The sequence below is a fragment of the Barbus barbus genome (genome assembly GCF_936440315.1).
Source record: "Barbus barbus genome assembly, chromosome: 23".
Taxonomy (NCBI): domain Eukaryota; kingdom Metazoa; phylum Chordata; class Actinopteri; order Cypriniformes; family Cyprinidae; genus Barbus; species Barbus barbus.
Genome location: NC_136751.1, coordinates 21,143,778 through 21,168,310, shown reverse-complemented (window position 1 = coordinate 21,168,310; position 24,533 = coordinate 21,143,778). Strand labels below are relative to the sequence as shown.

The window sequence follows — 24,533 nt, the reverse complement described above, 5'->3', positions numbered from 1 at the left end:
TTTTGAACTTAAGCAGAAGGTTGGCTATTGCAAAGTGCATCTTAATGTTCTTTAAGTTTATAAAGAACATTTAATACAAAGTTTTTCACATGAAGAATTTAAGTCGTGACGTATGGTGACCCATACTCGAAATTGGTGCTCAGCGTTTAACCCATCCAAGTGCACACACACAGCAGTGAGTAGTGAACAAATGCACACACTCACACCGTGAACACACACCCGGAGCAGTGGGCAGCCATGCTGCAGCACCCGGGGAGCAGTTGGGGGTGCTCAAGGGCACCTCAGTCGTGGTATTGAGGGTGGAGAGAGCGCTGTACATTCACTCCCCCCATCTACAATCCCTGCCGGCCGGGGACTCGAACCCGCAACCTTTCGATTACGAGTCCGACTCTCTAACCATTAGGCCACGACTTCCCCCTTCTTGAATTTGAAGTCAAGGCTGCATTAAAAGGATGTTAAAATCTGAAATGAATACACAAGATAAAGTGCCATAAGTAGGAAGCATCATCGTACTCGTTCAATAACTGCAGCGCTAAACTTCATCTGGATGGAAATGGGGTGCTTGTACCTGATCTCTAGACGCTGGTGGCATGATGGCTAAAAAAGTGACTCTCTTTGTTTTGAGTGAATCTCTCAGTAGCCCCTCACTGCAGAACAAAGATCCAGGGGGCAGGGTTGGATTCACATCTGTGGAGACATAGGTTTAGGGATGGAAATGGGTGAATTTAGGGATGAGGGGGTGGGGACGGGTAGGTTTAGGTACATGTAAGGTGGAAGGAGTTTGATCTGGATCCAACCTCGCCCCCTGGACCTTGTGTTCTGCAGCGAGGACCATCTTGAATCCTTGGTGATTTCATAATGACCAGTTGTTTTAATATGAAAAATTTCACCACTGTGATAGATGGGGAAAAATTAAACCGTGTTCAATTGATGGCTTGCAGATAGCTGGGGGAAAAAATGCAAAGAATAATGACCATATAATTATGGTTAAAATAATGTATTTTATCAACCGCTAAAGGCCTATTAAAAGAGAATAAACTCTTTCAATGCCTAGGTGTGACCAATGAATTTCAACAAATTATGGAGCTTGCACTTAGAAAGAAAATATACTAGTCAATTAAATACTTTAGACCAGAGGGGGGAAACAACTCGGTTTGCTGATGACGTCCTTATTTTGACAATTGATTTGTTTGTTAAATGAAGCAGATGCCAACTTGGACAGAAATTGTATGTGACCTTATCTCACTTATATAAATTATTGTAAACAGAAACGTCTGAATAAAGTTCTGTCGAGTTGCGCGTGCTTCTGGGAAAAAACAGTTTGAACCAATCAGCGCGCGCTCAATGGAACCCGGGAGTTCACGAGGGAGTTGTGTTTAGCATAGCGGCTAAAGTGGAAATTACCCTATTATAGCCGCTCTAAGGATTCACATTCTGGGAGGTGGGTTGTTACATATGCATATAATGAATTACCTAGTTAATAGCTAGTTAATTGAAGTCTCATTTGAGAGGTGTTTGTCTGGGACGCGTTTGCCGACAGCACCTCATGTCAAGTTAGCTTGCTATCAAGTGACAGTAGTTTCAATTCACAAGCTATCATTCATTCAATGTAGTACTAATTATGTGTTTTTATATGTTGCATTTAATAAAAATAGAGTGCTAAAAATAAATTATATTAGTTGTAGTTAATCATGTCTGACTTCCTAAAGTTAACATTGATATGTAATGCCATTGAAAATCACACAGTTACTAATGTAATAATAATATTACAGTAATAATAATTGAATATGGAATGTCCTTCAAACTGTAGGGGTATATATGTAATAAGCTTTCAGAGTTTCTTTCAGTTTTATTGTAATGAAAAGAGCTGTAGTAAGTGATAATTTGCTGTGTTAGGGTTACTATGGTAACTACCTTACTCATTACAAATAGCACATAGCATATCACCATGTAACGTAGACATGCTCTTGTGTTGCTGTCAGGTGGAACAGGAGCTGCACATGGATACTGAGGGCTTCGGGGAACTCCTTCAGCAGGCAGAACAGCTTGCAGCAGAGACTGAGGCCGTGTCGGAGCTGCCCCATGTCGAGCGAAACCTACAGGAGATCCAACAGGCAGGAGAGCGACTACGTTCTCGCACTCTCACCAGAACCTCTCAAGACACAGCTGACGTAAAAGCGTGAGTTTTCAGTTTGGCGTCTCTATGTAAATTGGCATGACACTTAAATTTATTTGAAGTCATTTGGGTCAGCGTATTATTTATGTACTGTCATTTTTTAAAACTTCAGCTCCATCCTCTTGGGCTCTCGGGGTCTTGACATCTTCCATATCTCTCAGCGTCTTGAGAGTCTCAGTGCTGCCACTACATTTGAGCCTCTTGAGCCAGTCAAGGACACTGATATTCAGGTTAGTGCATGTTTTACTTGGGTGGGTGTTTTTATTCCTAGTTGAATTTGATAATTTCATACTTTATATCTCACCACTGCATGCATTGAGATGCAGCTGTTTAATGTCATATATTTAGCCACTGCAGTAATTGTTTGAACTGTAGTATCTGTTGATATCAAAAGGCTCTGATTATCTGAATGTACACCACCATCAAAAAGTATATACAGTAAGTTCTATTGTTTGGGGTTATATTATAATAATCATGCTTAACAAGGTTTTATTTGTTTTGGATCAAATTATATGACATTATATAACACTATATTATTAAATGTATTACATTTAGAACAATATTGTGAAATACTACACTATAAAAATTTTTTCTATTTTATTTATTGATTAAATGTAATTTATTCATATCAAGGCAAAGCTGAATTTTCAGCAGCCATTACTCCAGTCTTCAGTGTCACAAAATCTTTCAGAAATCATTCTAATATGCTAATTTGGTGCTCAGGTAGCATTTATTATTATTTTCAGTTTTCTTCTTTGATGAATAGAAACCTGTCTTACCCAGCATTTATTTCAAATGGAAATCTTTTGTAACAATGTGAAGTCTTAAAGGTCACTTTAGATAAATGTAATCCTTGCTGGATAATAATAGAACAATTTTACTGGCCCCAAAACTTTGAATGGTACTACAGTACCAAAGTTTTTGATGATTAAGATTTAATGTTTTGTTAAGATGTTTCTTCTGCTCACCAAGCCTGAATTTATTTGATCCAAAGTACAGCAAAAACTGTAAAATTATTGTTTAGTCCTGTGAGTTCAAAGCTGCGTTTTTATCATCATTCCTCCAGTCACATAATCCTTCAGAAATCATTCTAATATTCTGAGTTGCTTCACAATAAGTGGATCAAATAAGTCAGGCTTGGTGAGCAGAAGTGAATTCTTTAAAAACATTACAAATTTTACTGTTCAAAAACTCTTGACTGGTAGTGTATATTTGGAATTCTTGTGGTTTAATTTTAATCGTTTGGCATAACTCGGAACTGATCTTCCTCTGGTAAAAATCCACCCGTAGATAATTGAATCTGAAATAAACAGAAACAAGCCGTTTCACGAAAATGCCTTGCAAAGCACATTTACTTGAATATTGTGTTGTGTTTCTTGAGTTTCTTAAATAGAAAAGCAAGTTACATCTTTTATTTTTATATTTTGAGAGTCGCTGTTTATTATTGTCCTCCCTTTACATGTATACAGAGAGTAAATTGGAGCATTATGCCACCATTCTAATACAAATGTGCTCATCTAATCCATCAAATATTTTTTAAATAAGTTGACTCATTTCTTTGCTATATTCTCTGCAATTTTGTTTTTGTGAAGTGCTTTGAAATGTATTTTTAAACTTCAGTCTGAAATTAATATAATATGTGCCCTAAGTCTGTTCAATTGGAAATTATTTGCAAAGTACATGCAAAAGAAACTATTTTTGAAAAGTAAATCCTAATACTTAATCTTCATTATTTAGATCTTCATTTGCAACATTTTTAATTTACATTTACAGATTTGATGCTAATGGTATACAAGTAAATTGCAGTAAATATATATTTATATTATATTATATCATTGCAGAAACATGCACTACTGTTCAAACGTTTGGCTTGGGTTTGGTAATATTTACTTGTGTTTTTTTAAAGAAGTCTCATGTTCACCAAAATCTTGATACTTTTTCAGTATCATTCGATTAATAGAAAGTTGAAAAGAACAGCATTTATTGGAAATAGAATTTTCTTTTAACATTATAAATGTGTTGCTGTAATTTAATTAATGCATCTTTGCACAATTAAAGTATTAATTTCTTTAAAGAAAATAAGTAAATAAATACTGACCCCAAACCTTTAGCTTTTATTAATAATTTTCCCTGTTAGTGATGTACTCTGCAGTGTCTTCTTAATAATTTGATGAGACATCCTGCATTACAGCCTCAGTAGAAGCCAAATAAACATTTAAACAATCTCCACGCTCAGCCCATTTATAATTAGCACTATGCTTAAGAGTTTAAGACACAGGGTGGGTCTAATGGCTCTCAATCCCTTTCTATGCATTTATCTTAATGGCAACAGGTTTTTCTGCTATTTATGTTTTTGTATATTATCATTGCTTCTTAGTGCAACTTTTCTTGTGTGTACCATACATTTGTATTTCCTGTTGTTTTGATTTGGGCATTTGTGAAGGCAGGCTGAGTGCACAGCTTTTAGAAATTATATAGTGCATGCACTGAATTGGATTATAGTATGTAAGTCTGATAAGGTGTGACTGCTAAGGGTTACTATTGAATTCAGTTCTAAGTGCTTCTGTAAGAATAATACAAGCCTGAAGGCCAAGAGACGTGATGTGGCAAAACGTGAATCAGGGGAAGCATTATGTAATTTTTTTAATTTTAAATTATACAGTCAAGATCATTACAGCTTAAGAGTTTAGTGTTTTTGCTGACAGCTGCCATTGTAATTGAAAAGAACCAGATATGAAAATTAAAAATAAAATTTGAACTGAATGATGTTCATGCCTTTGTGAAACCTTAGCAATAACAGTGGTTACTGTGCCCCCCTGTGGATACCAGAGGATTTTTAGATTCAGATATATGAATTCATGCATTTCTAATGCCTTATTGCAACTGTTATGATACACAAAGCACCAAAAAACATTTGGGTTCAGAGAGGGACAGAAAGGTGGTGTTTATGGTGACTGCATTATGGTACCACAGGTTTAGTGAATTATAGTGAGCTCACTAGAGCCAGGAATCAGCAATGAAGTCAACAAACCACTTGAAATTAAAGCTGGAGTCATCTTGTGGCTTTTTGTCCATGTTTGCACCTCACAGCATTGTGAGCCAATTGTACCATGCTCAAATTATATTTTACTGCCTAAGTGACAAATGTTTATAATTTCCGTGTATACATTTTAATGCTGTAAAGTAGTGACCTAAATGTATTTACACAAAATCACAGGAAGTATTATATCACTTGAATGTTATAAACTAAAGTCTTTTAGCTTAACTGCTCATGTCATGCCTTTTATTGTGGTCTGTAGCCTCATCCATCATCAGATGTCATAAGATCATGACAAACATGGTCTTTAATGATTTCTATGGGACTATTTTGATCAACAAAAAATGTTGCAAGTGATTTTTATATTTACATTTAAGCCATTTGTTATGTGCGGTCAACTTTTGGTACAGTTTAAACAGTATTGGGGAAGATATTAATTTCACTTTAATTCAATAAAAGAATGACAATTTTGGGGGGGGTGGGGGACTGTCAAATATTCATCAGTTAATCTGTCTTAAATAAAAAGACTCTGGACAGCTTTTTGCAGAAGGGCTCTGTACTTTTCTTGGCTATAAAATATGATATTCTTTATTTCTCAGCATGCTTTAGTTTGAAAGGAAACCATTTAATGAGTTTTTTAGGCACAGTATCGATTGTTTTAAGTTTTAAAGTGAGTCATTGTAGTAAATGCCATTTTAACAATATTAATGATAATTCTAAATGATGTCCAGAATAATGAGTTAACCTCTTAACTGTCACCCCCCCTTTTTGAAAACAGACATGAAAGTGCACTATTTAAAGTTAAATTCAGTTATAATTCATGAATGCTTTTGAATACAGACCTAAGGGTGGTCTCCTTTAAAAGAAGACAATCAGCAGATTAATGCAGAAGTGAAATAATTTAAAAAAATTAAAGCAAAACAAAGTTATAAAAGTTTAAATTTACTGAAAATAACATGTCCCTTACTATTAATATATATTATATAAAATAAATATTTTAGAAAATGTTTTAATCCAAATTTGGCATAAAATTAAAGCCATATGTCTAAATAAGTCATGTTCCAAATTTCAAGTTGATATAAAAAAAATTGAGGTTACTATGCAATTTTGTTTAGGCATTAGACCACAAACAGCCACTGGGTGCCATTCAAACCCCATTGAAGATTTTTATGCCCTTTTCTGTCACAAATGTATCAATTTCTCTCTCAATCTTACTCCTATCACAAAATATGGAATCTTGAGACTCCGACCTTTCCGATGATATCTATTTTGTCAAGATTATAAAATTTTTTGATTCTATAAGACCGAAATATATTTGGAGTATGACACCTCCCACTAAGGGGGAGGAGCCCGCTAAAAGATTTTAAAGTACCATTTCTATGGTGACGCAATATCCGATTTCAAAACGGTTTTCACAGGATGAATTTTGAGATTTTAAGCTTTCAAATGATATATAATATATGATGATTACTAAAACATGTGATAGGAAAAAAAGGAAACGAATAGAATTTTTCTATATACACCATAGGTGGTGATGGTGCAGTGGATAAGACACATGCCTTTGGTGTGAGAGACCCGGGTTTGAATCCACTGTGAGACACCAATGTGTCCCTGAGCAAGACACTTAACCCCCTAGTTGCTCCAGAGGCGTGCGACCTCTGACATATATAGCAATTGTAAGTCGCTTTGGATAAAAGCGTCAGCTAAATGAATAAATGTAAATGTAAATTTTTGTCAAAGGTCAGAACTCCTATTATGATGTATATGTTTTGAGGTGCACTCTTGTCATAAATTAATCTATTACTGCTCCTACATAATTTTTTAACAACAAACAGTGGTAAAATATCCTCCTAAATATATAAAATATATTTAGGAGTCTTGAACCTTTCCAGTGATATATAGTTTGTCATGATTAGATTAAGATTTAATGGTTATATATTGAAGTAAAGTTAGGTGTCCCGTATACAGGACGGTGACAGTGACAGTTAAGGGGTTAAAAGGAGCACTTTTGTGGATTTGTGTCGATGAAGTAGTACTATGAGTCTTACTGAAGGGCCATTTTATGTCTTACTGAAGGGCTGTGGGGTATATAAGGATGGGAAACATTGATCTCATCTGGTGATTATCCAAATCTGTGTTTTCAGTGCTGTCAAAGACAAGAACATTTCTGTAGCCTGTATGATAAAAACAAAAAGATTATAATTTTTTTTTTCATTTTGGCTTTATTTGGATAATACAGTACAGAGCAGACAGGAAGCAATGTGGGAGAGAATCAGGATCAGAAAGGACCACAAGTTGGGACTCAATCTGGGAACTGTGTCAAAGTGTTGCCCACCACATCAGTTGTTTTTTTTTTTTTTTTTTTTTTTTTTTTTTTTTTTTTATATTTTATATTATATTATATTTTAAAGAAGTTTAACGTTTCTGGGTTTAACGTTTTAATCACAGCCACACCCATTGAAATGTACAGGCAATGTTTAACAGAATGTGTCTTGTTGGTAGCAACGGGATGATGTCCTCAATTACGTCTTACCATAAAAAGATAGATGTATTTTCATTTGTTTGAACGTTATCAATGCGGATAGTGAATTGGCAGTTGACAAGTTGTGTAATGATCCACTTGGTTTTCGCTTCTTGAAGGTTCGAAGCCGTCTACCCCACCCATCTTTTTCTGTGCTTATCTCTTCTCTCCTTCTCTTTCTCACTGTCTCTATCCCTCCCCCTCCTCTCCATCGTCTTTTTTGTCAGACATATTTTTGTGGTGGGCCTGCCAGAGTGCGGCTCGGCTCTTACTGGAAGTGCACTTACTGCCTGGCACTTTCCTCACCTCCCTCCCTGTCTGAATGTGTGTGTGTGGCTAAAAATCTCTTTAGCATTTTCAGAACAACTCTGATTGACTCTAAGGGCTGTGAGATTTAATATCTCCCTTTTGTTGAACTTGTGTAACTGCTCTTCCATTTATCATCTTCATTCTCGTTTTGTATCTCCGCCTTCTAAATCACCTATTGAAAAGATGTTCAGAATCGCATTAAACCCGCTGCTGAATAAAACAAAGATGCTGCAGGTGCCGTGCTCAGAATTGCACCATTACAATTGCGCCAAGACAACCAGATGTGCATCGACTCTGCTAGCTGGCAGCAGAGTGTGTGTAAATTGTATATTGTGCGTGCTCCATAAGGCTGCCGAGCTGCCTGCCTGCCTGAAGACAAAGGAAATGCACGCTGCTGATGAGGCGTAGTCTCCTGCCTTTCTCTCGCCTTCTGCATTTGCGTGTGTGGGAAAGCTTGCAGCCTTCTGCAACCCACATGTTTCCTTTCTAAAAGCTAAATAAAAATTTTAATTTTAAAATCACAACAGTAAGACAAACAAAGGCAGGAATTCCTTAGGAGCTTATGTCATGTAAATGAAAAGGTGAACGCTTTAAATGATGGACTGCAAGAAGGAGATTCACTACCCAAGCAAAATGGCGCGGAATCGGGCGATGCATCTCATCTTTTTCTTTAACTCTCACTTCCGCTTACTTCCATCTTTCCCGCACCATGCCTTCGCACCAGAGTGTGTTATCTAAGCACACACAATGGTAGGTGCAGGATAAGTGTAAATGGCTCTACATGTGGAGTCTGATCTCTGGTCAGTGCACTCTGCTCATTAACTAAACATGACTCTTAAGAGGATTATTAGCCCAGTTTCTGGACAGGATGTCGAAAGCCATCAGGAGAGTGTGTGTGTGTGTGTGTGTGTGTGGGGGGGGGGGGGGGGGGGGTCCATTACCATAATTGCATTGCGCCAGCAGAAGAGGAAAAAGGAAGGATGCAGAGATGTTTAAAAAAAGGAAGAAATGAGTGAGAGTAAAAGAGGAGGCTGGCAGGGATGCTAGAGGAGAGATGATGAGGAGGGGTGGACGACTGATGGTGAACAAGCACATGGCTCAGGTTTAATAATGACTTCTCAGATTCCCCCCGTGTCTCTGGGCCGACTTGGTACGCTCCGCCTCCGACAATAAAGCAGCCCACAGTAACCCTGCTCGTGGCTCATATCTAGGTTCAGACCACTGGGCCGCCTTGAGGTAAAGAAGAGTGCATGTGGCAGAGACAGTGTGGGCCTCTGGTGAAGGAGGTCAGAAACTCCCTAAAAATGCACTGGCCCACTTCTGCAGGACGAGGAAGATGGAGAAGGCATGGGCAGGGGACTGGCACTCTGCTTCTAGACACTTTCACCTCTCAGCAGCACTTTCCCAGCAGGTTAAACCAGAGCATAAGTGAGTATCACCTACACGCACATGCATTCGACAGGCTTTCTATAGTACGTACGTCTCGGTCAGTCCGTTTGGCCCAAAAGACGAGACTGTCGCTTTCTCCGAAGGGATGATGAAGATGGCGAGGAGGAGGATGAAGACTTGTCTGTCACACAGGAAGTGGTGGGGTTAGGGTGGGGTTCCTTCACTCCTTCTCATTGTTCAGAAGTGAAAGAAAGGAAAAAGAGATGGATATATAGATCTAAAGAGGGGTGTTTGAGTTCAAATCAAATGCTGTGGGTTCAGTTAGTGCATGTATGCATATCTTTTATACAGCTTGCATTCGATACAGCGAGCATTCGATGTCAATCCATGTCATATTTCCTGCTATGTGTTGTTAAAAATGCATTATACTTGATTTCAAAATGTATATACATCCACAAGAAGGTGTGTGCACCATGAACATGTATGAATTCTATATGTAGCATTCATTACAGTGTCTTTAAAGAACATGTATGTGCTTCATATAATAATGGCGTCTTCTGCTTGTCGTGATGCACCGTTTTTATCCAAATCAAACTCGCTCAATATTTTCTGTGCCTTGAATCTTCCAGAAATACACAGAGCTTAATTGTATGGCATACGGTAACCTTCCCTTTCAACCTATGTGATCTGTATTTTGTCTAGCTGCTTTATTGGCAGCCTTTAGTCACGCATTTATTTAGCTGTGGTCAGATGATTTAAAATGTGCATCAGAAAAGACATACATGTAGTTTGGCATGAATTGCACATCTGATCTCTTATTGAAGTTTTTTTTTTTAATTTGATGTGACTAATAATGTCAAAAAATGCCATATGTGATGACACGCTTCACAGTATGTAGTAAGCATGTTCTTGGATAAGGCATGACCCAAATGCATCCATGTAAAATGTGTTCCTTTTGTCAGCTAGTGGCTCATGGGTACTTGATGCAGAGCCTGAATGCCTGAAGGGGGTGCTGTTCTGTAGCTAGCGGTTGAAGGCACGGTGACTGAGCAAGAAATAGCGCTGCTAAGTATGAAATGTTGGCTGCTCCCACACCTTAAACTTCCCCGCACCCACCCACTTTCCATCTCCATATCCATCAGCTCAGCTCTTTCGTTCGGATGCGTCATTTAGATGTTGCGTTCCCAAATCAGAATAAATCAATCCTCATTTACAGCTGTCAGTCAGAGTGTGGATGGGGTGATGGGGGTCGTGCAATCTCAGAGGGTGGAGGAAAAGAGTCATCGGGGGGGAAGGGAGGACAGGCTTCAACTCGATCCTGAGGACTTGGATAAAAAAATGGGTGTGAGCGGTGCTTAAATTTCTAAAATCAAGCAAATTTATTGATGAATTAAAGGAAACATCTCAAATCAGTGTTCATTATTTTAGGACTATGTGGTGCACTTTTCATGACACGACCGTATTCAGAAAAATCAAACCTGGAAAATGTGCCTGATGCTTTTTTGACTCCATGCTTGTTGTAATAATAAAAGCCAATGGTTGCAGGTTCCAGTTCAGAGGTGACATTTCTCTCCATCCTTCGAAAATTGGCTTTTCAGCGGTCTGATGATCCTCCAAACCCAACAGAACCAGCTTCCCCTTCCATCAGTACCACTCCCTATCCCAACCCCCCAGTCAATGTGTGTGTGTTGCACGTCATTCCAGTGACTTCTCTGTCCTCAGGATCAGCTGCTGGATCTTTCTGTTCTCTGTTTAATCAAAATGAATGCGGGTGTGTGTGAATGTTCGTTACCCAGCTGTACATCAAGTCAGAAAATGTAGCTTGTGTATCCTTGGAGGCTACTGATGTGTGCGTTTTCCATCTGTGATCGAACAAAGATGACGTTTTAGATGATGATGGCCCATAATTAGATATAAGCAGCTGTGTGCTTTATGATATCCAGTTGGTAACATTCTAGGCAGGGTTTAGTCTGATTTTAACTGTCAGTGTCCTAGAGAGTAGTCTGAGAGTGGGAGATGGGAGGAAACCAAGCAGTTTGAACCACATTTTCCATACCCGTCCATTGACTTCTTTGTGTGGGAACGTCGTTCATGTGTTCGCATGAATGTGGGGTTTCTTAAATGCGCAGTACTTTTAGTACACTCGAAAACGTAGTGAACCAAAGCTTTGCTGATCCAGCTCTGACCAGTCGAGAGCGGCCATTTTGGGCGAGCGATCTCGCACAGGGTCGATTCTAAGCGCCTTTTTAGCAGCGATTTCGATAATGATGGCAATTCTCCATCTCTGGCCTGTGGCGTTTGCGTCATGGAGGAAGTATGGAGGGAAGGAGAGCGAAAGGGAGAGAGGGCGTGTGCTCTTCATGCAGAAAAGGGGAAAGTAGGTTGCAGTACGTTTAACCTCCATGCCGTGTCTCTTGTTCCAGGGCTTTCTGAAGAATGAGAGAGACAATGCACTGCTGTCAGCCATCGAGGAATCACGCCGCAGGGTGAGCATCTTCCTTTACCTCTATATATCCTTTTACAAACATTTATTTGCTCAGTCGATCAAACTATGTCTCTTTGTCCAGTGTAGAGAAAAGGAATGGGATTTTTAACAACGTTAAACTTCAGCACAACTACATCCCGCATTGCCCAGACATTTCAAATCTACACAACTCCTTTAAAACAGCTCCTTTAAAACAGTTTTCTTCCGATAGTTGCCAGAGGTTGTAGCTCTTGCGGTTTTAGGTCAAATCCCCTTTTCCCCTTGTTGTCTCCTCAGCCACTGTCAGTGAGGTAAAAACAGGCCCTTTCACCTGTTATTATCCATCTCTCAGCATAGAGCTGCTCTCTGCCAGGTCAATATCCCATCTATCTATCTTCTCAGTCTAGTCATCAAACCTCTCAGGAGGAGGAATGTCAGCAAAGAGATGGACAGAGGATAATTTGCTCACCAAAGAAGAGGTGTTACCCTCACAACACAGATGGCCTGTATGTGACAAGTGAAAAGTGAACGTTTTGGGTCCTCAAGCACTGCAGTAAAATTGATGTCCCTCACAGGCGGGCCCAAAATCAACTTATTTTCCTTTAAATCTGAATTTTTTAAATTAACTGACTATTTTGTATTATACAGATTTGTAACTATGTTATAACACTGCAATTATTTAGTTGTCATAGGTGTGACAAAAAGCCAGTCTCCATTTATAATGGTACATGTCAGAAAAAAGTGACAACTCATCATGATTTATTTCCTCATTTTTATTTTTGCGGTGTTTTGAGGAATATTCCACTTATATCTGACGCCACATGAAGAGATGGGCAAAAACTAGGCTTAACATCCTAGAGTTTAATTTAGCCAACCATTTTTATTTGAATCTTGCACGTCACTTACATCAGCATGTGTCAAACAATCGTTCTTAAAATTTGACAAACCATGTGCAACTGCAGTTTCTAATAAAATTACCGTCCAATTGGCGAGTAAATTATTCACTCTACTCTCCAAAGCCAATTTTTACTTGCATTTGGGCATTTTGAGCTTTATTTTGGACCCCAAGTGAGAATGATGTAAATTGCTGGATGATTAATGGCTTTTTTGACCCAGCAAAATCATCTGGAGTAGTTAGATCCTGAAGTGCTTATAAAGCCATACATGCGCTATTGTTTTCCCCCTAAAGATTTTCTTTTCCCCTTTTGATTTTGTTCCATTCTCCTCCTTTGTAAGTCGCTTTGGATAAAAGCAACCGCTAAATGACTAAATGTAAATGTAAAAACAAAACCCTCCTGAGCATTTTCTCCTCTTGAAATTTTACCTGATTGACATTAACTTCAGTACGTCGTACTGATAATATCTCACATCCTCCATCATTACGCTCGATTCCAAAATCTCTTCCTCCAGAGTTCAGAAGCCTTTTTAATTAGAACGCTTGCAATTATCACACGTTGATCCGCCGGGACAGAGTAAAATAGACGAAAGGTCTTCAGATTCAATCAGGGTATGGGCTAAATCGGTGGTAGGCGTGAAGACAGACCCAGATAGCAGCACAGTTCCATTAGCGAGGCCTCCACACATCCAGGCTTTAGCGGGCCAGACCCAGTTTGAGTCCCCAGGCCCAGCTCTTGTTCCTTGTCCCTCGGAGGTGGGATTGGGGGAGGGGTGAAGATAGTGGTGCCCGTTAGCACTTATTGTGCACAGCATGCTTCCCAGTTCCAGGCTGCTCCCTTCTTACTCCGCTAGCTATTTTTAATGCGTCACATGTTGGGTAACCTATATATTTGCTGAAGGCTTTGTAGTTTCGACTCATTTTACTCTCATTTATCAAATTTTTTTTAATGTGTGATTTGTACCTTGTCCCCTCTCTTTCACTCGTTCTGTCTTTCTTGCAGACATTTCTGCTGGCGGAGGAGTACCACAGAGACTCTATGTTGGTGCAGTGGGAGCAGGTGAAGCAGAGAGTTTTGCACACCCTGCTGGGAGCTGGAGAGGATGCACTGGACTTCAGCCAGGAAGTGGAGGTCTGAGGAACAACACGCCACATGAAACACAATACACATGCAGGATAGATGTGAAATAACTCCCTTGTACGATATGTAATGGCACACACTCACTTCACTTCACATGTGGCGTATCCGTGAATTACAAATGTTCTCATTTAGCATCTAAGGAGCTTGTTCAGATCTGTTGGCGTGATACACCCAGCCTGTGGCTACGTTTGTCCTGGATCTGTTTGTCAGTGAAATCTTATCTGGCAAAAGCTTTTTTTGTAGTTCTTTTCAGAATAAGACATTTAGACCTGATTGCTTTTTAGTAATTATAAAAAAAAATGTAAAGATGTAAAGATAACGTCCAGTGGGCTTTAATTTATGCATTACAAGCATCACCAAAAGGATTAATAAAAAAGATATTGATATTAACTAAATTACATTATCTACACACACACATATATATGTAGATTTAGTTTTATGTTTGTGTATATACAGAGATTTAGGCTATAAAATATATATAGAAGCTATATGTGTGTATAAAATATTAGATTCAATTTTATATTTAATACATATTACGTGACATACTCTCTTGTATGCTGTGAGCATTTTAATACGCATTTACTTTTATACTTTTTAAAAAATTTATATTATATATTTTTAGATTTAAATCTATTGTTATTTTCATATGCTCACATCATATAAAAGTAAAAAAAAAATTCTGTCATATGACATTGGCTGCTTTTAGTGGGTATTATTCATAAAATAAAGGCTCTTTTGGCAGCATTGCTCACATCTCTGCTGTCGCAAAACGGAAAGGTGAGTAAGAGGGAAGGATGTAGAAAACATCAAACATTGAAGATGACAAGCACTCCTCTTTTAAATAATATATACCAAAAAAAAAAAAACCGCATGTCTCACTTTTATGTCCTCTGTCTACGGCAAACAATGATGGTCTTTTTGAGAAGGCGAAACCTTAGAATATGCTTTTGTCTTTCCTTTTATTTTCCTATAAAGGTTTCAAGAACAATGTAGTGTTTGTGCAAATTTGGACACAAATGCACGTATGTTTGTGTGCTCTAGGAGATTTTTGACTGCTGTCCTGCTGCTTTAATTATTAAACAGCAGTTAAATTTTCCATGTGTGACCTGCTGTTCACTTCCTATGCCAGGAGCTCACTCTTCCTTGTACCACCAGCCTGGGTCGCCCCCTCCCCACTACATAGTCACACAAACTACAACGCCTCAGTGGCTTTCTTGCCAGGTTGTTCATGGAATTTGCTACTGTGGAGTGTGTGTGTGTGTGTGTTGCGTGCGTGTCTGGGAGAGAGAGCGTGTGTTGAATATTACTTCAATTAAAGCACCGTATGCTTTATCTATGTCAAATCTTTCTCAGTACATGTGACATTTTTTCTTTAGAAGAGATAAATTCATATCCACATATACAATTTAAGGTTTTTCTGTCTGTCTCTCTTCCTCTGTGTATTCACAACACTGAGCTGTGTGCTCTCAAGTGTGAGTTATGTTCTTCACAATAGCTTCACGCTACATTGGTCGCTGCATTTAGATTAAAACAACTCTCCGCAGCTTGTGCACTTGTCAAGCCCACGCTTTTACAGGTGCACCTACACACGTAGAGAATATTAATATGGTCGTGTTGTGTAGACGTCCTTGTTTGTGCCCTAACGACTGTTGCTATGTGCCCTGCAGCCCAGTTTCGTGAGTGAGGTCAGAGTTCCAGGACGCAGTGCACTGGATAGTGTGGACGTTGCCTACAGCCGACAGGTTTGTAGAAAGCCATACGTATACACTATAAGCACACACATAAAGGAAAAATAATTCTATAAATATTTTTATAAAACATTCTGTACATTCATTCATTTGTGTGTGTGTATAATAAAGTATAAAAATATACCTTTAATATATTTTATTAATGGATAATTTTAATAAATATAATAATATGAAATAAATGTAATAATTAAAAAAGCAATTAGAGCTTTAGTACACAATTATACATGCATGAAGTCAATCATCAAAATGCTATAATTTGCAGTAGAAAGTATTTTTGAATCATCACATAGAAATTGGACACCATCAAACTGGATATTAATAAATCATGCAATCCTAGTTATAAGACATCTTAAAAAAAAAAAAAAGAATGGCTCATAGTTAATCAGAATACCTTTCCAGTTAGTTAAGCTTAGCTTTTCTCTTAACTAGACAAGAATAAATGTATTGTGTTTTGCAAGCCTAGCTCGATTGATCAAAAAGATTGATTGGCTGGAACGAAGCATGATGGGTAAGCTCCCAATCTATCCATAAAGGGGAGGGCCGTCTCTCACTCTATCCTCCTTTGTTCTCTTTTTTTTGTCAGATCTCTCTTTTATTGCCTTTGTCCTTTTTTTCGAGTCATGTGTCGCCACATCGCCTGTGGAGTCATCTTCCTGATCTTTGTGCTCTTTTTCGAAGACCTTCTAAACATTTTCATCCTGTTTGTTTTGTTTTTCATCATCCTACACTTCACCTCCAGATAATAGCATATTCAGCTATGGAGAGCTCGGCCTTAGGCAGAAATCAGTCTTTGACCTTCATTCTCATAGCATTTTTCCTCTTTCGTTTAGATCTATATCTTCAATGAGAAGATCGTAAATGGGCATCTTCAACCCAACCTGGGAGATCTCTGTGCCTCAGTAGCTGAAAGCCTGGATGATAAGGTATGTCACATTCGGCCTGGCTTCACTGTGTGTCTGTGCTTTCTGTCTCAGAAATAGAGGGGAGAGATTGCTTTAATAGAGATTCTGTAAAGTTGTCTATGCTTGTGTTTGCAGAACGTGTCAGACATGTGGCTCATGGTGAAGCAGATGACAGACGTTCTGTTGGTGCCAGCAAAGGACACGCTGAAGTGCCGAGTGTCTGTGGACATGCAGATGGCCTTCGTCAGACAAGCCCTGCAGTTCCTGGAGAACAGGTGAGAGAGAAATTTCAGCTTGCTCTTTGTTTAGAGAGATAACTTTGACATAAATTAGTTTTAAGTGATTTTAAGCAATTTATTGTTTGTTTAGAGACTTCCAGTTTATTGTGGAAATTTGTTGTACAATTCTGAAGTTACACTACCATTGAAAAGCTCGGAAAGATTTTTAAAAATGTTTTTGAAAGAAGTCTCTTCTGCTAACCAAAGCTGCATGTATTTGTTTTAAATAATTTTAAAATACAGTTTAATAACAATTTGAATGTATTTTAAAATAATAATTGCTGAAATGGCAAAGCAGGATTATCAGCAGCCATTACAACGTTTTTTTAGTGTCACATAATTTTTTTAGAAATTATTCTAAAAATGATCATTTGTTGCTCAATAAACATTTCTTAATATTATCAATTTTATAATTATTATTAATGTTGAAAAGAGTTGTGCTGCTTAATGTTTGCAAAAACTGATATTTTTAATAGAAAGTTCAAAAGAACAACCTTCTGTTTGAAATAAAAATCTTTTGTAACTTGGACTATCTAATGCATCCTTGCTAAATAAAAGTACTAATTTCTTGCCAAAAAATCTTACTGACCCCACATTTTTGAATGGTAGTGTATATTTAGGGTTCCCATGGTGTTGGAAAACCTGGAAATATCATGAAAAATAATAAAATAAAATAAAGTTGATTTCAAATTTGTGAATATTGATTCTGTGCTCGCTTCCGAAATATGTAATGGGTTAGATTTTGCTCTTATATTGATTAAATCTGGTTTACAGGACACAGTGAGTTCAGGTTTATGAACTAGCCATTTTTTTTAGTCAATTTATTTCAGTCAGTCTGTCAAACAGCTTCACAAATCAGTCTGAATGACTCATTAGTGAGTCAGTCTGAATCAAAAATAATATTTATTAAAACATTTAGTTCTAACAGGATAATGGGAAAAGCATTTAAATTCATTGGTCAGAAAGAAAATTCATTGGTTTATTGAAGCCAGTATGTACTTTTATCCACTACAAAAACGGACTGCTTGTGTCTCTCTTCTACAGCTATAAAAATTACACTATGGTCACTGTATTTGGGAATCTGCACCAGGCTCAACTGGGTGGAGTACCTGGCACTTATCAGCTCGTATGCAGCTTTCTAAACATCAAGCTGCCGACCCCGCTGCCAGGCATGCAGGTACTGCAGCAGAACGTGTCCACACCACACTGCACAGCACAGGCAGCACTACATCATACAGACTAGATACCTTCACTGCAGATACTCTTGAGTGAACTGCGCAGAGTGTGGCTTGCCGTAGTTTAGATAACAGCAGTGGATTCTCCCTGCATGGGCCAATAAGCTGCTTATTTCAGACTTGAAAGTAAAAAGGGGATAAATGGACGCAGTGTGACCCAAGGATAAACCCTGCTACGTGTGTATGTGTGTAACAGGACGGCGAGGTGGAGGGACATCCAGTGTGGGCTCTGATCTATTTCTGCCTGCGTTGCGGAGACCTGTCTGCCGCTATGCAGGTGGTGAACAGGGCACAGCATCAGCTGGGCGACTTTAAGATTTGGTTTCAGGAATACATGAACAGCCCCGACCGACGGTGAGAACGCATATACACTCATCCCAAAACTAGATCATATCCTAAGAGGACTATTTCTCCTCTGTGTTTGGTAACTACTTGTCTCTCTCTTTTGCGTTTGACCCAGCTTGCTCCCTTTTCATCTCTCATGCATAAGTTTGAATCTTAAACCTGAATAATTCAGTAAATCTGTTTTAGGATTCAGTGTATATTTATTCAACTGCACTGTTCTTCTCAGTTTGTCTCCTGCCACAGAGAATAAACTACGACTTCATTACCGACGTGTGCTGAGGAACAGCGCTGACCCCTACAAGCGCGCGGTCTACTGCCTCATCGGCAAATGCGACATCGGCGACAATCATGGAGAGGTGGCCGATAAGACGGAGGACTACCTGTGGCTCAAGGTCAGATATAGTGACAGATAAAGACCTAATTGTATACCTAATTGTTACAGTTAATATATTTTACTAATGTTTTTGAGCCATGTTCTGTGTCCATGTCCAGCTGAATCAAGTGTGTTTTGATGAGGATGGCAGCAGTTCCCCTCAGGACAGAATGACTCTAGCCCAACTTCAGAAACAGCTACTGGAGGACTATGGTGAGACTTACAGTCACCATATATAATATATGATTTACTATGTACTTTTATTTAATTGAAACATTTACATTTATTCAAAATTCCAACATTTATCACATATGCCGAGTCAAAACTGGGTTATAACAAAATAAGATTGTGAGCTGTTCTGTGACGGATTGGTTTCAGCTGGTTTCAATCAGATTCAGAGAAAACACATTGTGAATATTTTGGAAAATAAATTACTGTCACAAGGGAATCCTAGCAGCTTCTGTTAAACTGGATTAAGTTGACTACACTATTATTAAATAATATTACAGTTACAAAATTCAGGCAGTATATCTTAATCTCAGCTCTTTAAAACAAGTGGTGTCTTTTAATGAGTGAAACGCAGATCAAATTATTCCATACAGCCAAGAAATCAGCCCACTTATCTTTAGATTAACTCCAGTCCTAAAGGAAGAGATTTAAATGGGCATTTGAAAGACTAGGATGTTAGTCAGTATGCAACCCCCCTATTCAGTCTCTGCCAGTGTGCCTAATCCAGATAAAAGTGTATGTCATTGTGCTGTTTTCTCATGGCTTAAACTTCTCCTCGCCCAGTTTTAAAAAGGCATCCGCTTAGTTTCTTCCACCTGCCTGATGAGTCAGTCTTATCTCGCTGGTGCTCCTGCAGTACACCACATTAAAGACTCCCTCTATTGCTGATAAGACTCCTTCACTCCCAGCTGCGCTCCATGCAAAGTCGCAGCAGGTCTTTTCAATGCCGCTTTAAGACATCAGTTTTAACGGCAATTTAAATGAGAGGGGATTATTTCAACTCATGCAAATGGAAATGAAACAGCCTATTTAAGCACTTCACAGCTGAGGAAGATTTATGTGGAACCTATTACTCGCTTAAAGAAGCATTCAAATTCCTTAAGTTACAAATCCTTACTGGCTGCATTTGCATGTGCACATTCCCAATATGTGGTTTATAATGTTCTGTAAATGGTTTTGGATTATCCCAAATGCTCATAAAGGAGTGTGGCGTTATTTAAATTGTTTTCTGCAGGTGAGTCCCATTTCTCGGCCAGCCACCAGCCATTCCTGTACTTCCAGGTGCTTTTCCTGACTGCACAGTTTGAGGCGGCCATAGCGTTCCTTTTCCGAGTGGAGCGTCTGCGCAGCCATGCCGTTCACGTAGCTCTGGTGCTGTACGAACTCAAACTGCTGCTCAAATCATCGGGCCAGAGCGCACAACTCTGTAAGTTCTGATCAATAAGTGATAACTCAATTGTATCTCCTTTCTGTTCTAAAGAAGTTTCTGGTCTTTTCTCAGTGAGTCAAGAGGCTGGAGATCCTCCAATGGTGCGAAGGCTCAACTTCATCAGGCTGCTTATGCTCTACACCCGCAAGTTTGAGTCCACAGACCCACGAGAGGCCCTGCAGTACTTCTACTTTCTCCGGTAATGGTCGTCCTTACCCCAGCTGATGCTATTGGGTCATTTAGGGTAACATACTAAAAGAGCTGTCGAGCCAATCTATACTTCAACACACCAGACTTGTTCTAAAATCAGCTTGTTTCCTGTTTGATCAGTGGCTCAACTGTAAGTCATGTCTTTTTCTCTGAAAATACTGAGTGAAATCCCTCTCTGAGAAGAGATTAATGTGTCATGAATAACTCAGAACCTTCCACGAATGATCCATGAATAATTAAACCTGTTCCATGCACACTTAATTCGATGCTAACTCGACCCATTGTTTTAAGAGACCTCACAGGCACCGTTACAAAAAAGAAACGGTTGATCTTCTAAAGGTCTTTTATCTCGGGGGTTTGCACACGTATCACAAAGCAAACACGTTCCTATGCAGGCCCAAGTGCTTTCGTGCTACAAATGGCATAATTGCTGTACTTCACTGAGTGAAAACTCAATCACTGTTCTCTGATTGGCCACAGGAATGAGAAGGACAGTCAAGGAGAAAACATGTTCATGCGCTGTGTCAGCGAGCTAGTCATCGAGAGTCGGGAGGTAAGAAGTGTGTGCGAACTCATTGGAGGAAGCGTTTCTGCATACTAATTGCTATTATTATTACATAATATCGGTCAATAACTAACTCTCTTCCTGTAGTTCGATATGCTTCTTGGAAGACTCGAAAAAGATGGAAGCAGAAAGGTATGTTAGAGACTTTTGTTGTAATATCACCTTGCAAACAGTGAACATGCCACTGTTCTTCCACGGTAACTCGCTCGTTCGTTATTTTGTTCGCTCAGCCTTGCAGGGTTGTGTAGAATGTGCTATTGTCTCAAAGGCCTTTGCAGCACACTCTGGCCTTTCATGCTCTCAAAGCAATTTGACAACACCATTGTGCATTCAGTCTTCCTCAGCTCTAAGCAATGTTTGAATCCCTTCAGGCCGGCGTGATTGACAAGTTTGCCGGAGACACGCGGGCCATCATTACCAAGGTGGCCTCGGAGGCCGAGAACAAGGGGTTGTTTGAGGAGGCCGTCAAACTGTACGAGTTAGCCAAGGTAAGATAAATTGTGACGTGCCGTTGGGTTGATTAGTCTCATGTTGATTGTGCCTAAAGTGCCATCTTTTGTTTCCTGCAACAGAATGCTGATAAGGTTCTGGAGCTGATGAACAAATTGTTGAGTCCAGTTATCGCTCAAGTCAGCGAGCCCCAGTCCAACAAAGAGCGACTCAAAAACATGGCAGTGGCTATTGCTGAACGGTGAGCATTTTGTACACAGACCTCTATAAACTATAAAAGCCCCTTTCTGCCTAAAGTACAAAAATTATTTATCATAATCCCAACTTTATATCTCACTACAGAACTTCATCTCATTATTGCAACTTTATATTTCACAGTGTGATTTTATATTCCCCAAATTGTGCCTTTATATCTCCCAAATGTGACTTAATATGCTGTATAGCTCTCAATTATGACTTGACCTCTTGTAATTGTAACTGTTGCAGTTTTACTTCTTGCAGTTGCAACTGACAATTGAAACTATATCTACCAATTGTAATTTCACATATCATGTTTTTATTTCTCAGTTGCAATTTGTCAATTACGACTATATATTTTGCATTACTACTTTGTCTCCTAATTGCATCTGAATTGAAACTTTGTTTCTCATAATAGTGATTTCTATTTTCCAATTGTGATTTTATTTCTTGCAAAATGACTGTTTTTTGCAATTGTGACATTATCGCTAATGCAGCTTTATTTATTATTTTTTTATTTATCTTACAAGTACTTAATTTTGAGGCAGAAACAGGCTTCCATAATGAACCTCCATCATGCTTTTTTGGTCTAGATTGTAGTTTCAATGAACACCAGATGGTTTCTTGTATTTCTTGAACACAGGTACCGTACTAATGGTATAGCTGGGGAGAAGTCTGTGGATAGCACCTTCTACCTGCTCCTGGACCTCATGACGTTCTTTGATGAGTACCACGCTGGCCACATAGACAGAGCCTACGATGTAAGTCACCTGAAGACCCCTGTTGAGCTTCGGCACATTCTGCCAGGCATTAACCTTTATTTTTGTGCCATTCTGTGTCAGGTGATTGAGAGGCTAAAGCTGGTTCCCTTAAGTCAGGACAGTGTGGAGGAGCGGGTTGCAGCATTCAGAAACTTCAGCGATGAGGTAAGAAATCTGAAAGCATTAGCATAAATCACCTACTTGCTATTATTTCAGCAAGCTGTTGTGCCGTTTCAGGTGACACCAAATTAATACGTCTTTTTAAATCTTTGCTTTTTGGTTGAGTTAGCTAAAAACTAGTCTGCATAATTTGGAAAAACTATTATTTTTTTTAATGACCAAAATTGAGACATTTATTAACATCACATTCTCTCCATTGTGTTCTAATCTTTTCACAGATAAGGTACAATTTGTCAGAGGTTCTGTTGGCCACAATGAATATCCTGTTCACACAGTACAAGCGTCTAAAGGGGGCTGCAGCAGGGACGCCAGGAAGACCTCAGCGTACCCTAGAGGACAGAGACATGGTAAAACATATTTTATAAGTTAAAATACTTATTCAGCTATAAAGCTGAACATTGAACACACACTGTGATGATACATGTTAATTGTGATTAGCTCTTCTCAAGTGTGTGGCCACCGGTGGTTGCATTTGTCTACTTTCTCTGCAGCTGCTACGCAGTCAAGCCCGGGCTCTGATCACATTTGCGGGAATGATTCCGTATCGGATGGCAGGAGATACCAATGCCAGACTGGTTCAGATGGAGGTCCTAATGAACTGAAACCCACCTTCACTCTTCTCCAGCAGCTCTCTTTCATTGTCCTCATTCCATCATTACTTTTGTCAACTTATATTTGTATTTTTTTTTCCATTATTTGAAATAAAAAAAATGAAGTTCAGTTTTGTTTCAATTTAATTTCTTATATCAAAGCTCTTCTTTTCAGTTTTTTCATTTGATGTGACATTGTTTTGTCTTGCATTTTCTGTTTTATTTTATTTCAGTTGCATATCAATTTCATTTTAAGAGCCATAGTCTCATATAAAAGCTATATGACACTAATCAAATACACAAGTACAGCTTATCACTCATGAAATCTAATATCAATCCAATATGAAAAATCCAGTGCAAACAATCAATGTGCACATCTCATGACAATAGTATACTTATGTTGTTTACGGTAAGATCAGCCACTTTGGTGGATTTGGTTGCGGCCAACAATCTGTGTACTGTATATACAGGGTTCTCACAGAAAAACTTTCTATGGCCAGAAAAAGCATTGAAATGTAATAAAAGTCAGAACTTTCTTTAGTGACTATACATTTTACTAGTTATGAGTCGTTCTGAAATATTGTATTGGCTACATGTTGTTGATCGAGCTTGTGTAGTGTAAAACACAAACTAGTGATTTGTAAGCAAGTGTTTCTTTTAAGGGAAGCACTTTACAATTTGTCCCCATTAGCTGATGCATTAACTAACACTGAGCAATACATTTGTTACAGTATTTATTCATCTGCTAACATTAGTTAATAAAAATACAACTCTTGGTTATTAGTTCAGGTCCATTTTATGATATTAACAGACAACTTTTGATTTTAATAATGAAATTAACATTAAAGATTAATAAATGCTTTGGAAGTATTCTTCATTGTTCATCTTCAGTGTATGTTAACTAAACGTAATTAACTAAAGCCTTTTATATTAAATCATTCAAATTGCTTCACAAGATCAATTCATTCACAAATCAGTCTGAGTTAAAAATGACAAAGGTCATGGAGATTAATTGATCAAAACATGGGAAGCCTGTATATTTTTGCCTCCGTTTTGGTTGGCTCATACTTTATTCATTAAAATGTATATTGTGTAACACAAACCTATTATACAAACAAGTGGCCGTACAGGGAGTGTTTCAGAGAGTTACGAGAGCAGGAATGTGTCTGTGTGACATTGATTCTCTCGGCAGATGGTGGGTTATGGAGGAAATGCCCGTAGAGCACACAGATGGACGTGTTGGCTTTGTCACGGCCGGCTGCAGTGTCTGCTCCAGCTCCCTCTAAGCT

General features: G+C 38.6%; 1 protein-coding gene across 2 annotated transcripts; it reads left to right on the top strand.

Moving 5' to 3' along the window:
• Positions 1 to 1,308: 1,308 nt before the first annotated feature.
• LOC306842694 (nuclear pore complex protein Nup93) lies at positions 1,309 to 23,374 on the top strand. 2 transcript variants are annotated; one of them, XM_079373704.1, is made up of 22 exons: positions 1,309 to 1,441; positions 1,983 to 2,179; positions 2,289 to 2,406; positions 11,856 to 11,918; positions 13,795 to 13,923; positions 15,600 to 15,674; positions 16,511 to 16,603; positions 16,718 to 16,857; positions 17,905 to 18,037; positions 18,292 to 18,449; positions 18,667 to 18,832; positions 18,933 to 19,026; positions 20,057 to 20,248; positions 20,324 to 20,450; positions 20,942 to 21,014; positions 21,114 to 21,158; positions 21,398 to 21,514; positions 21,599 to 21,717; positions 22,357 to 22,474; positions 22,556 to 22,639; positions 22,873 to 23,001; positions 23,146 to 23,374. In XM_079373704.1, the coding sequence occupies exons 2-22, from the start codon at positions 2,001 to 2,003 to the stop codon at positions 23,254 to 23,256; spliced, it is 2,463 nt and encodes an 820-aa protein (XP_079229830.1). In that variant the 5' UTR covers positions 1,309 to 1,441; positions 1,983 to 2,000; the 3' UTR covers positions 23,257 to 23,374. The 2 variants fall into 2 exon arrangements, with proteins under 2 accessions (XP_079229830.1, XP_079229829.1); XM_079373703.1 differs by having other exon boundaries at positions 22,330 to 22,474.
• Positions 23,375 to 24,533: the final 1,159 nt, after the last annotated feature.